Here is a 13,807-nt window from a genome sequence, read left to right as displayed (position 1 = left end):
TTAGAAAGTGACACATCACAGAAGATGTTTGAGCAGCTCGTACTGCTCTGGAAAAAGTTAAGAGTCGACCCCAAAATGTTCCCTCAGTCAGCATCTCTGTGCACATTGCTGTTTCAGTGTCAGCTGAACTGAAACACACAGGAACGTCTTCTTCTATTTAAAGCTACTATAAGGAACTTCCTCTTTGTGACATTGCTGTTTCCGTTTTCCTCAAGATGTGCTTTGTTTCTTTGTTTAAGTCAAAATGAGAGGTTATTTATAATTTCGTTTTTTTTTTACACCTTTACACAGGAGCTTTAACGAGGTATTGATTCTGTGATTCTTTGAAAGCATAACCAGCAAATAAAATACTTAAACGAGGATATTGAATTTGAAAACTTCGAGAAATATTGTACAAAACAAATAAAAAAGGAAATTAGCAATAATTTGTGAATAGTAGAACCAAAGAAAAGCACATTTTTGAGTTTTCTCGTGTTTTTCAAGCACTGCCTTTATTTTTACTTCAACTTATCCAAATTATTCTTTTAAAATTAAAGTACTTTGATACTTCTCAACAGATCATTTTGTACAAAAGTAGCACAGTCCTCCCTGCCATTAAGTCCAAAACAAAACACAAACACTTCTCCCTTCTCATGTTTTTTTCCTTCAATAAATCAAAAAAGTGTGAAATAAAATAATAAAATAAAATAATAATAAAAATAAAAATGAGACAATGCTGAAGTGCTAAAATCTGCCGTTTCTCGAGTGATCGCTTGAGGCTGTTTCCAGAAGTGCCAGGAATCACAAACACACCAAACCAAAAAAAGCAGTTTTCAAAGCAGAAATTAACCTATTTACAGCCTGGTTCAAAAAACGTCTCCTGTCCTGTCCATTTTTTTTACAGTCTATGCTCGATACTAATACCAGAACTTGCCCATCACTACTCTGAAAGTTGCTTTGATGTATTCAACAGCAGCTCCTTCTGCAGTGTCACAAAAACAAGTTAAACTTTCAATGGACAAAAATGCCACCAAATCACAGGCAGTGATGTCAGGGACCCTCGAGGAGGGGAATCAAGCTCTTGCCCTTGGGTTCAGTGTAAAAAGTCTGGATAAAACACTTGATGGTGGTTGTGGAGTCGCCCTCCTCACAGATAGTTTCCTCTCTAAGCCCAGCTCCGTCCAAACACGGTGACTGATGACGCTCGACCATGCACTTATAGCCTTCCTGTGCTCTTAGTGCTTCAAGAAAATGATAACTGAGCTAACAAGGAGGTCAGCTGGCTCTGATTTCCCTTAGCAACACCAGTTTGCTCCAGACCAGTCCGGGTCAGGCTGTGGTCTGTGATGACACAAACACACAAAGAGGCAGAGAATACACACAGCGGTAGCCCGGGCAGCAAACAACATGGACGTTATGACTTCATGTTAGAAATAAGCAGTGTGGTTCATCTCAGCCTTAAATTTGCTGCTATTATTAACTGAGGAGTTTCAGACGTTTGTTGACGTACATTTCCTTCAGAGTCGAGTCAAATGAAGCGGCTTTTAATCGTCGTGAAAACGCAGATTTAATCCTCGACCTGGTGGGAGACGAAGCAGAAACGCTGCAGCTGCTCCAACCTGTTCACCACCGCTGTGATGCTTTTAAACACTTAAACAACCAGAAACCACCTCAGAGGGCGGCAGATGAGAGAGTTTGTACCAGGAAGTCACTGGATATTAAACAGAGTGTGAAGTTTGGTTTAATATAAACCTGTGTTTGTGTTTCTGTTTTCACGATAATGGATTGAATATGCAATCGGGAATAGTTTTGATTTCTGAAAGCTGGTTGCTGGAGGTGCTCCTTCCTCATTCTGTTCATTAAAAATTTAAACCCAAGCTTTAAATGATGCATAAAAGAGACAAAAATGACAAACTGACCCTTTACTCTTAATGGTACCTACATGTGACTGTAAATCTGATCCTAATCTGCCCATACCACACACACACACACATACACACACACACACACACACACACACACAACCACACACACAGTGGGATGAGGGTGGTGGCTGTTTGTTGTCAGTACAAATAGATGTCTGACAACAAACCAGCTGATGCTCTCTCTATGTGTGAGCAGGAGTGGTGTTTTATTGTGTTTTTCCAGATGAGCAGATCCATTGTTTTCAGTCCATCTACTTAAGTCACAGACGTGCAGGCTCACACACAAACAGGGAGGAGATATCAGAAATACGTGGCTGATTTACTGATTTATGCTGAGATTATACAGTGGGGCAAAGAGGATTCAGTCAGCCATTGATTTTGCAAGTTCTCCTACTGAGAAGGTTGAGAAAAGTCTGTCTTTTTCATCAGAGGAACACTTCAAAATGAGAGACAAAATTGAGAAAAAAAAAACAGGAAATCACATCGTAAGATTTTAAAGAATTTATGTGTAAGTTACGGTGGGAAAAAAGCATGTGGTCACCCATAAACAAGCTAAATTTCTGGCTCTCACAGACCTGTAACTTCTTCCTCCATCCCTCGGATGCAGATTCGCCCCTAAGTGTTGGACGCGTTTGATGGAGCGCGTATGAAGCGTCCGGTGCATTTGGGGTGTCAATCGCCTCTACGCTTTAATTGAAAATATTGAACTTTTGACGCAAATTTGCGAGATGCTGTGCCAGGGCAGCCAATCAGCGATGACATCCCACCCCCTGACGTCATTGATTTGATGACGTGTGACACTCCTGCCACCTACTCCAGCTCCAACCCCGCCAAAAGATGGAGTAGAAAATAATCTGTGCAGTGTGTGTCATCATCCAGAGTTCTACGATACGACGTGTGTACTCTACAAAGACTGGAAAAAAAGGAGCAGGCTTGGGTGGAAGTGGCTAAGGAGACAGGTTTTGCAGGTAAGCTCTGTAAATATTCGTTTCCAGGTGGATTTGCCTGCACGGGTCATCACTGAGTCCAACTCTGTGTTTTCCTCAGTGGAGTTTTGTCGTAAAAGATGGAAGAGCCTCAGGAACACCTACCTGAAAGAGAGGAGGAAGGAGCAGGAAAAAAGAAGCGGGGCAGCGGCAGAGCCAGGGAAAAGATGGAAGTTCTCTGCAGTCCTCTCTTTCCTTGACCCCTTCATTATCCCCAAGGAGACCTCTGGGAACATGGGTCGGGGGTCGAGGATGAGATCGCAGGGCGTGCCTTGTGCAGCATTAAGAAGCTCTTCCACCCTCCACTCATTACCTGTATTAACGGCACCTGTTTAAACTAGTTAATGTCTAAAAGACACCTGTCCACAGCCTCAAACAGTTGGACTCCAAACTCAACCATGGCCATGACCAAAAAGCTGACCAAGGACACCAGGAAGAAAACTGTAGACTTGCACCAGACTGGGAAGAGTGAATCTACAACAGGGAAGCAGCTTGGTGCGAATAAACCAACTGTAGGAGCAAGTGTAAGAAAACAGAAGACATGCAAGACCATTGATAATCTCCCTTCATCTGGGCAAGATCTCATCCCGCGGGGTCAAAGTGATCAGGAGAACGTCAAGCAAAAATCCCAGAATTACACAGAGGGACCTGATGAATGACCTGCAGAGAGCTGGGACCAAAGTAACACACTTTACCCAAAGGGACACAGATCCAAAACCTCCTTCCATCAGTGGACATTTCAAGGTCCTGGTGTGGCCTTGTTGGTCTCCAGACCTCAACCCCAGGGAAAATTTGTGGCGGGAGTTGAAAGTCTGTGTTGCCTGGCAACAGCCCCAAAACATCACTGCTCTAGAGGAGATCTGCATAGAGGAATGGGACAAAATACCAGCTACAGTGTGCAAACCTGGAGAAGACTTACAGGAAACATTTCACCTCTGTCATCGCCAGCAAAAGTTATGTTTTAAATTTTGGAGTTGAACTTTTGTTTTTGAACAATACATATAATTTTTTTTTTTTAAATCCTACAATGTGATTTCCTGGATTTTGTCTCTCATAGTTAAAGTGTACCTCTGATGAAAACTACAGACCTCTCTCATCTTTCTAAGTAGGAGAACTTGCAAAATCAGTGGCTGACTAAAGACCTTTTTCCCCACTCTATGCTTTAAATTTCACTTTTATATTTGAAATTTTTAGCATTTTGTACTTGATTAAAAGACGTTTTCATATGGAAACATCATGCAAACCTTTTTATCTCGAACGCAGTCCAGTGATTCACTATTTTGACTCTTGATACCTCTTCTTGTGCCCTTATATTTTGATGTATTTCACTGTGGGTGTAAATCTAAAGTGATTTCTAAGACTTTGACATGGCAGTCGAGAGCCACCCTGCCCCCTGAGTCACTGGCAGAAAGACGTGTGTTTTATTTGTGGGAATAAAAGCAGACTTGTATTCACGCTGACAGACTGCTGAGTCCTGAATTTTAACCAAACACATCAAAAGACAAAGACAGTTTTCCGTTGAGCTGTCGGCACACCTCAGCTTTTCTTTCCATTGGAGTTTTAATTTGAAAAATCTGTGTTTATTTTGTGTTTTCCATCATGATTCATCTAATGCTTCTCCCTTTTGTCCTCTTGTTTTTTTTCCATCAACAGGACCAGTTTGATAATCTGGACAAACACACCCAGTGGGGCATCGACTTTGTTGAACGCTACGCAAAGTTCGTCAAGGAGAGGCTAGACATCGAGCAAAACTACGCCAAGCAGCTACGGTAAGAAAACTTCACAGCTGTGGGTCTTTGTGTTTTTATAAATAAGGAAGATCTAACTCTTCTGTCTCCTGATTTTCTACATCATGTTTAATTCCTTTGAAACGGAGCTTTGTGACCCAGAAAAGAAAAGCTTACGCATACATCAGACGACATATTTTCAGATTCAAACTTTCTTTTCAGTTTTGAGGAGAGACTTGACAAACGATGGGTGGTGGGACGATATCAGAGACACATCATAGAGGATGTCAAACCAACAGAAAAAGATTCAGACGTTCAAAGATTTAGACTTTTGAGGGAGGATCTGAAGAATCTCATGCTGCTCTGGTTGCTCTCAGTGACACGATGCAAAGAGCTTATTTTTTCATCCAGACTTCACATGCAAAACCTTCCAGCTTGGGTTCAAACCCTTGAATCTGATCTCAACTGAAATGACATGAAAATTTGGGTCAGGATCTGAAACAAGTTGGAGATGATCAAAACTTAGTGAAGCAGTAAACTAAAAATAATACCTCTGAAATCCTTTAAAGACAAGGCTCCTTTGCTAACAGGGTGTCCGCACATCCTTGAAAAGTCTTAAATTCATTAAAATGTCATGCTGGCATTAAATATAGTACTCCGGGGGTCTTAAAATTTTTAGGGGCAGGACTAGTTAATGTTACCGACATCTACTGAGTTTTTTTCCTATGTAGGCTGCAGTCAGAGCTTTTATCTGCTACGTAAAGTCCGCTCTGAGTTCGGAGCTTTTATTGTGGTAGGGAGCATCAGCATGCACTTCCTGTAATGTCTGGACTTTTACTTTGGGATCTGGTGTGCAATTTGTTTACCCGACCTACGAAAGAAGTACCAGGGAATAACAATGAGTACCATGATAAAACGTTTCAGTTATACCACGTTCAGGCAGAGACATAGTTCCTACATGGTATATTAGCTCAACAAGCTAGCTCTGGTTAACTTTTTTGCTGTTAAAGGATAGGTTTGGTTTATACAGCTTTTAAATTGTTTATAGAATAAAGTAGAACAAAATACTCACCCAGAAGGCTTTCCTGACCCAAGCAGTGCTTCGGGAGATATTTAGATCCAAAATCGTGCAGTGGACGTCCGTAAAATGGGATCCATCGGGGCATAGACAGCGCCGCTCCTAAAACTGCATGAATCGTCCAAAAACTCATGTTTGTCACCAATATTCTTTCATGGTCCGCTCCGAGATAGTCCTCTGCGTTGGTCTGTGTCACTCCAGACAGCGCTGTTTGGCTGTACTGACCTCTGAACTCACGAAGACTTTGTTTACGCTTGCCCCTCAAAGGAGTCAGCGCTTCAGAAAGTACTGCGCATGTTCAGTTGGCTCTCCAGAGAGTACTGCGCATGCGCAGTCGGCTCTTGACTCCTTTCTTTCTTTCTTTCTTGTGGCTGGAAGCCAGATTCGATCTGGCCTCCCTCACATTTTTTCTAATGAAGCATCAACCAGTAAGCGATGAGCCTTGCTTCAACCTGATTGGCTAATGCGGGCTGTTTTTTTTTCTAAGGGAGACAAAGTGAAGCGGGCCTCCGAGCTGACTGACAGGGCAGAGGGCATGAGACACGTAGTGTAATACACAATGAGAGCTTGACAGGAGGGCGCTGTTTTGCTTCTCACGCTCAGCCAAAGCAGAAGTGCGCCAATGTAGTGTTTTGACAAGGAAATGACAATATAAAATACATTGTGGTTAAGCTTGTTTATAGGCTATTTTTTTTTCTTTCTTGCAATATTTTTTGGGGAAGCCAGGCTTCCCTTGGCCTCCGTGAAAAACCGCCACTGGCTGAGACACTGTTTCCGTGTAAACACAAGGCTGAAACGCAACAAAACTTTTGCGTTTCACCCTAAAACTGTTGTCGTATAAACAGCCCCTGAGTGACATTCTCCCAGACCCCCTAACTTTATTGACATTTTTTTGATACTTTAACTCATTCAGAGTTTTATATGTCACAGCTGTTGCTTCTGTTTCTCTATAAAGCAATAAAATTAACTAGACTGTAGTTCAGATGTGTTGAAATAGAGGCAAGCTCATATCTGTCACCCCAGATCTTGAGCTTCAAAAAACAAAAACGTGTCAGTTTTATTCCCAAAATAAAAAAAAATAAACTTCTGTTTTCTCTTTTTAGGAATAACATTTTCAGTCTTTTTTTTTTTGCTTTAATCCCTGTGATATTAAGTATCTGCATGCTAGTTAGCCAGTTTGGGACTATGGCTAAGTGCAAATTTATTGAGGGTTTGCTGGATGATGTCTGTTTGGATTGCAATACAGCAAAATCCACTGATGGTTACGTGTATTTATAGTGTTTTGGGCCTTAAATTTCATTCAAGATGTCATTAAAAAGCCTTAAAAAGTCTTAAATTTGACTTTCTGAAACCTGCAGTAATCATGGCTAAAACCATGGCTTCAATTAATTAATGCAAATCAATGACGGACTGTTCAAACACTTAATTTGACATGAAAGCTTTAGGCTGACTCCTCGTTCTTAAACTGTAATTAACAAAGAGGCACTGCAGCTTATTGAATTCTTCCTCAGCTGCTAATCTAATGTTGCAGCACTTGTTGAAAACCTCAACAAGCCGAACTGAGTAATTATTGAGAAGCAGTCGAGTCCCAGCGGTGACGGCTGTGTGATCTCAAAGATGATCAAAGATGGAGACCTCTGTGTTTGTGTTTCAGTGTCTGAGCATCAAAATCAGTCAATAAATCAGGAAGACAGAGACACACGATACACACATGACACACACATACACAAGTGTGTCTCTTCTCTCTAGTTAAATCATTAACTCACTAGCTCGTTGGCTCCCTCAGGCTCTGACAACACCGACTTCAGCAGAGACTTTGATGTTTTTCTGCTTTGATTCATCTTTTATAAAACACGGAACACCCCCTCTCCGTTTCACTCTCTTCTCTGTATGTGTGTGTGTGTGTGAGTCTGCCTCTTGTCTGTTTACCTTTTGCTGTGCTAGGCTTAAAATATCAGACGGTATTTTTAACCACCGTCTCCTTTTTTCTCTCCCTTCTGCAGAAACTTGGTGAAGAAATACTGTCCAAAACGCTCCAAAGATGAGGAGCCAAGGTGAGTTGTTATGTTACTTTTTGTGCCACCTGCTGTGGTTTTGCATGTTCTGCCATAAAATAAACATTAAATTGGTCAAAAGATAATTGAACCTCTGTTTTAGGTCACCTATTTATGGCTGAATACAAAGCGTAGTGCTGCAGAGTTAATCACAATCTAAACGTGTTCACAATATGAGCCTTTGTAATTTACACATCACAGATGTTGGACTTCTTTAAAGAGTTTTTTGAGGGGGGGGGGCTCCTCTTTTATTAGATAGGACAGCCAAAGGAAGACAGGAAATGTGGGGGATGACATGCAATAAAAGGTCATGGCCCAGTGCAACAGAGATTGTAACGGCTGAAATACACCAGTTGCGTCTGCAGTGCGACTCTGCTCCGTCACTGCAACGGATCAGATAGGTTTCCATTCAAGTCAATATGCTTAGATCTGTTCTGGTACAATATAAAATGGTCTGTGTGGCTGGTTCGTCATGTTGGTGATACGCAGAGCTGTGATGCATGAATTCAGCATAGGGAAGATCAAGTGGGACAGGAAGTTGTGACCGAAAACTACCTAAAAACAGCCAGTGACTTTCAAAATAAACAAACTGTGTCAAAGCCAGTTCATATTTAGCTTGGCTAAGCCCAACATGAATGAAGAGAGACTTATCGATGGAGTGGGAAGAGCAGGGACTTGTCAGTCTTATGACGTTAGCTGTCTGACAGTCATGCATGTCGGACTGAACACGCAGCCGTGTGAGTTGACAAACCCAGTCAACACTCAACAGAATGGAGTCTGGTTTTAAAACTTGTTTTAAAGCAACGCTCTGTCACTCAGCATACAAACATTTTGTTATTGGATTTAGGCCATGGTTTTATATCGTCTTGATGCAGTCAGATGAAGCTGCCAATGTAAAGACAAAACAATTCCTTTTGTTACACTAAAATTTAGTAATATAAAAAAACTTGAATTATCCCACATCATTTATAAATGCAGAATTGAACAATGTAAATTTTGTACATTGCATATTTTCCTCATACCATCCAAATGTCTGATGTACAATCATGCAATTCCGATGTGAACTGACTGCAAAACAAAACTTTTTTTTCATATATGTATCGTATTTAAAATGCACAATGCAACTGATTTTACATTTGGTGGCAGTTCATACTTCAGTCTTAGCAGTTTCAAATGAAATCATTTTGAAAAAATCCTGACCTGATACCTGTGTTAAATAATAAACTGCGTGTTCTACTGTGGGATAATCAATCAATCAAACAATCCATCAATCAAACACAAAGTGCTTGAAAAAACAAAACAAACAACAAAAAACACACATCAGTGTACAACCCTCCACCTCTAACCCACCAACCCACACCCCTTGTGCACAAGATGAGCCCGGTAAATTAAAATCCCTGCAGATGACCTGAGGAACTGAGGAAACGCTATCTGGAGACCTTAATGAGGAAACACTGAAAGTAAAGTAAAATGTCAAACTCACAGTAAGAAAATAAAACAACCATGCTAAAAGAAACAAATAAGATTATAAAGTATTAAAAGACTAAATCAGTAAAAGAGAGAGAATGTAAAACTAAAACTTTAAGATACAAAATTAAAAAGCTGAAAGTAACAGTGCATTAAATAAGTAGAAAAATGATTAGGTTAAGTCACATTAAAAAAGAAAAATATATTTTGAACTAAAGGTTAGGAATTGGATTAACACACAAACAACACATCAATACATTACAGTGAATAAATAAGTAAACTTTGGCCACAACCACACAACTTTGGCCTCTCATACAACACATATGAACATCTTACTATCAAAAACATAATCCCCAATGTCCGTAACAAAGTGTTGTATATCTTAAATATGTTCATGTACAGATTGCACTCAGTTCAGTACATTAGTAGCTGCAATGAGGTTGTGAGACAAGGACATCAACTTTTGGGCAAAATAAAGATTAAGCATACTTAAAAACCAAACAAACAAAAAAATGGATAAGTCAAATCAACCAAAATAGATAAAAAAGAAAAGAAAGAGAAAAAAGGAAACTTCAAGTTCTCAACTCCTTCCAGACATAAGACCCAGGACTGACATTTTGCCTACCGAGGGTGTTGCAATCAATCATTCCCTTTAAAATAACATCGGTAAGTTTTTTACCAGCATATCTATAAAAAGGGAGTCTAGATATTAAAAAAAAAACATCCCTAGTCTTATATTTGACTCTGTGAGATATTCCAGCAGGAAATATCAAGAAAACTAAAATGAGCTCTCTGAAGTTGCGTAACGGTAAGAATGATAGAGAATGTGAAATAATTAGGGCTGTCATTTTAACGCGTTAATTAGATTAATTAATTACAACGCCAATTAACGCGTTATAAAAATTAACGCAGATTAATCTGGATCCCAAACCCGCGGGGCGTTCAAAGACGCACTTATTTTCAAATGTCTGGCATTTACAAACCGTTTGTCCTACTTGGAAAAAATGGTGTTCTCGCCAGATTTTCAAATTTCTGACGGTCCCTGAATGTATCACACATGACGTCAGCAACATGCTTTAAACCGGGGGGAAGCGAGAGTGATTTGACTGCCGTCCACATCTCGTTTATTCACACGTCCTTTTTGAAAATCTGCAGAAAATAAACCGTTTGCTCTAGCTCAATTCTGTAAAAAACTGGTAATTTTACACTCTTTGCTGCATTAAACAAGCCCTGAATGATCGAAAAATGTCTTGTATTTAAATCTAAAGAATTATTTGAAAATTTGCTTCTATCTTCCTGGTGTCTTGTTTCAGCTTGGGGCTGCTCTGCACCGATAAACAACAGTTTGTGTGTTCAGAGCATGTAAAACTGAAATTACTTCACTTTTCTTTGATCCAAGACTTGAATTAAGTGTTTTGTACATAGTTCCTCACAGTTTTTAGCCTTTAGCCCTGGTTCTCCTGACCTCATAGAAGTATAGAAGTTCAAATTGCAGTGAAAATTGAGTCCACATCGAGTAAAAATGTGAACAGAAGCCAAAACTGTCCTAAAAATTAAATCAGCTTACCTTGGGTGCAGGACTGTGTAGATTTTGTAAAGATAGAACCATAAAACTTTTTTCATGTGTTCCTTATGCATCAGGGTACCTAAAAATGTGTTGTATATATTCCCACCTTATTTTTAAATGTTTTTTAAGGACTTTTAATGTAATTTTAATATCCTGGAATTCAAATTCTTTATTTTGGGACCTAAAGCAGATATGAGATTAAAATGTGATTAATTAGATTAATTAATTACAAATCCTGTAATTAATTAGATTAATTTTTTAATCGCCTGACAGCACTAGAAATAATTCTTTTTGAGTATGTGAAACTCAGCTCAAAGATCTTAAACTCATGGATTGAATGTCACACCATAATGAAGTATAATAACTGCTATTAAACTTCAAACACAGGATCTGTTTCTCTTTAATTCTTAATGGAGTGTTTAACGGCACATCTGTGAATGAATCATAAAGGAAGCGCGCCGCCTGCAGCCTCATTCCCCTGTGTCATGTCCCCTGTTTTATGTGCATGTGTCGCGCAGGTTCACGTCGTGTCTCTCCTTCTACTCCCTGCTGAACGAACTGAACGACTATGCGGGGCAGAGGGAGGTGGTGGCTGAGGAGATGGCTCACAGGGTGTACGGCGAGCTGATGAGGTACAGCCAAGACCTCAAAGCTGAGAGGAAGCACGTGAGTACAGGTTTTCACATCACTGCTGGGGACATAAAGCGAAGAGGTTTCTGAGCATTTCTTGGAAAACTTGTTGCTTCCTGTTAGATATGGGATGTTGCAGTTTTGGCCAGGGTATCTTTTGTTTCCTGTTTGACTTTTCTCAAGAGGATAAATATGTTGGCTATCATGTCGACCATCTGTCTTTTTCTTCTCCGTCCATCTGCTGATCCAATAAATCTGAAAATGTAGATGTCAGTGTGATATGGAAAAACAGCGCCCCCCTCTTGTTCTGTACATGAGCTTGTTCCTGGATGTGAACTTCCAGATAGAAAAAAAAAATCAGCCACATGTTGTTGGTTTTTTTTTGCGATATGAGGTAGAAGAATACATCTCTTGAGAGGCACTGACACAGATAGGCAAAAAAGAGCAGAGAGGAAACCAGTTTTAACTTTGTTGGAGTGTCTTATCTTTATTTGTAAAGTTTATACTCTGTTATCCAGACAAAAAAAAACAAACATCATATTTGGCTTTTTTTCAGGTAAAAACATCCTCTATGAGTTTATTTTATGCTTTTTGCTACTAAAAACATCCAGACAATCATGTCTCATGTATGAACAAGTCCCTTTTTATTCTGTTATCATTTCATAATTAAACAAGAAACTTTCTTGCACATAAAGGCTTAAAAACGACTTTTCTGCAGCTTTTTTCTTTTTTCTTTATTCCCCCTTTATTTGAATGAATTTCAGCAAAACATGTGTGTACAATTACATTTATAAACATATAATAATTATACGTATAATCCCACCCACCCACCTACCCAGGTTTCACTTTAAAGGATGTTCAACTTACAACTCGTAGACAATTATTACATAGATATGTGTTTACAAAAAAAAAAAATATTTGTTTAAAAAAAGAAAAAACAAACAATAATAATAAAAAAGAAGGGAAATAATTTGGAAAAAAGAAGAAAACTAGTAATAATTTAAAAAGAATAATAACACTAGGCAATGAAATATATACTTTACAATGATTGAATATAAAATTTAAAAATGTGATGACACAAACAAAATAAGTCGTGTTCAACAATCCTCTCATCCAGAGATATTTGTAATTTCTCAAAATTGTTTAGAAAAGGGTTCCTTTAAAAACACGGATGTACATCACAATAGATATTTACAGAAATGAAAAGATTACAGCATGTGTGAATCATAACTCTGAACTATTTAATTCAAGCTGGAAAAACTGGATGAACTATATAAAGCCTCTCAGTCCAGACTTAATTTTTTTTTTCTAAATTTTTGATTTTCCTGTTAAAGACATGATCTTTCCCCACCTTATGTTTCTTTTGTTCAATCTATTGTTCTTATGTCCTTTAGATTTTAAAAAAGGAAAAAATAATGTGACATTTAAGACAAGTAAATAGGCGAAGTTTATAAGTATTTGTTACAAGTGTCGATAAAAAGTTAAATAAAAAAAAAAGAAAAAGGGTTACAGGTCTGTAAGAATTTCTGAGTACTTCTTTTGAGAGTGAATCTTATTTTTTCTACTTTCAGAAAATACATTGTCTCTCTAATCCATTTTATAAAGGTATGATGCTAGGATGCTTCTCTGGCTTTTCTGCAGCTTTGACCAGAGAAAATGACCCAGAGTTGGTTAAACGCTGCTTGTTACAGATATTACCTCAAACAGGTAAAGTTTTCTTTGAGCCCAAGCAACAAATAAAACCTTGAAATTAGATTTATGTTAGTACATGTAGGGCTTTTACAGATGAAAAAATAAACTTAATCATCTTGGAGATGTTTGTTTAATGAATAGTTTTCATGGAGGTGTTGTGGAGGTATATCTGCAGACTTTCCGTACAGAGCTCCCTTACACCTATAATTCATTTAGCTACAGTTGCTGAAGCTAAACGATACAATACAGTTGAAAATACTGTAAGTTTTGTACAAAAATCACAGAAAGTTATTACCATCTGACATTCAGTGCAGATTGGTAATAAAGAAGAGCAATTACAACTTAAAAGGATTCGAAATTTTCGTAAAACCTAGATTCAGGACCACATGAAAACAATAAACACACATGAATCATCCTGGACAAAGACTCTATAGAAATCAAATCATTCAGTATCTTCAGAAACAGCCTATTAAACAAATACAGGGATGAAATATATTCATAATACTGCATCTCAAATTGCAAAACAAAATTGAAAACAAGATTAAAAGGAAAATAATATTATTATCACCTAAATCAAGGTTTTTTTTTTTTCCATTCAATTTTTTTTGTTGCAGTAATTTTGCACCTAAGTTTGCTTACTATTAGTCTGCAAAAAACATTAAATGCGAAGCTAAAGGTATGATGACCTTATTTTTGTGAGTG

General features: G+C 38.5%; 1 protein-coding gene across 3 annotated transcripts in view; it reads left to right on the top strand.

The window, feature by feature from the left end:
- The window catches only part of fnbp1l (formin binding protein 1-like), a 65,121-nt gene that overhangs the window by 34,522 nt on the left and 16,792 nt on the right, over window positions 1-13,807 (top strand). For all 3 annotated transcript variants that reach the window (XM_074667782.1, XM_074667784.1, XM_074667781.1), the window contains exons 2-4: window positions 4,544-4,659; window positions 7,699-7,749; window positions 11,302-11,449. In XM_074667782.1, the coding sequence (XP_074523883.1) occupies window positions 4,544-4,659; window positions 7,699-7,749; window positions 11,302-11,449 (315 nt within the window). The remainder of the gene's footprint in view (window positions 1-4,543; window positions 4,660-7,698; window positions 7,750-11,301; window positions 11,450-13,807) is intronic.

Source organism: Halichoeres trimaculatus, unplaced genomic scaffold (genome assembly GCF_033239565.1).
Source record: "Halichoeres trimaculatus isolate MK-OKI-2021-1 unplaced genomic scaffold, fHalTri1.1 fHalTri1_scaffold_4, whole genome shotgun sequence".
Lineage (NCBI taxonomy): Eukaryota > Metazoa > Chordata > Actinopteri > Labriformes > Labridae > Halichoeres > Halichoeres trimaculatus.
Note: the sequence above shows the minus strand (reverse complement) of the source record. Positions and strands in the feature narration are given on the sequence as shown.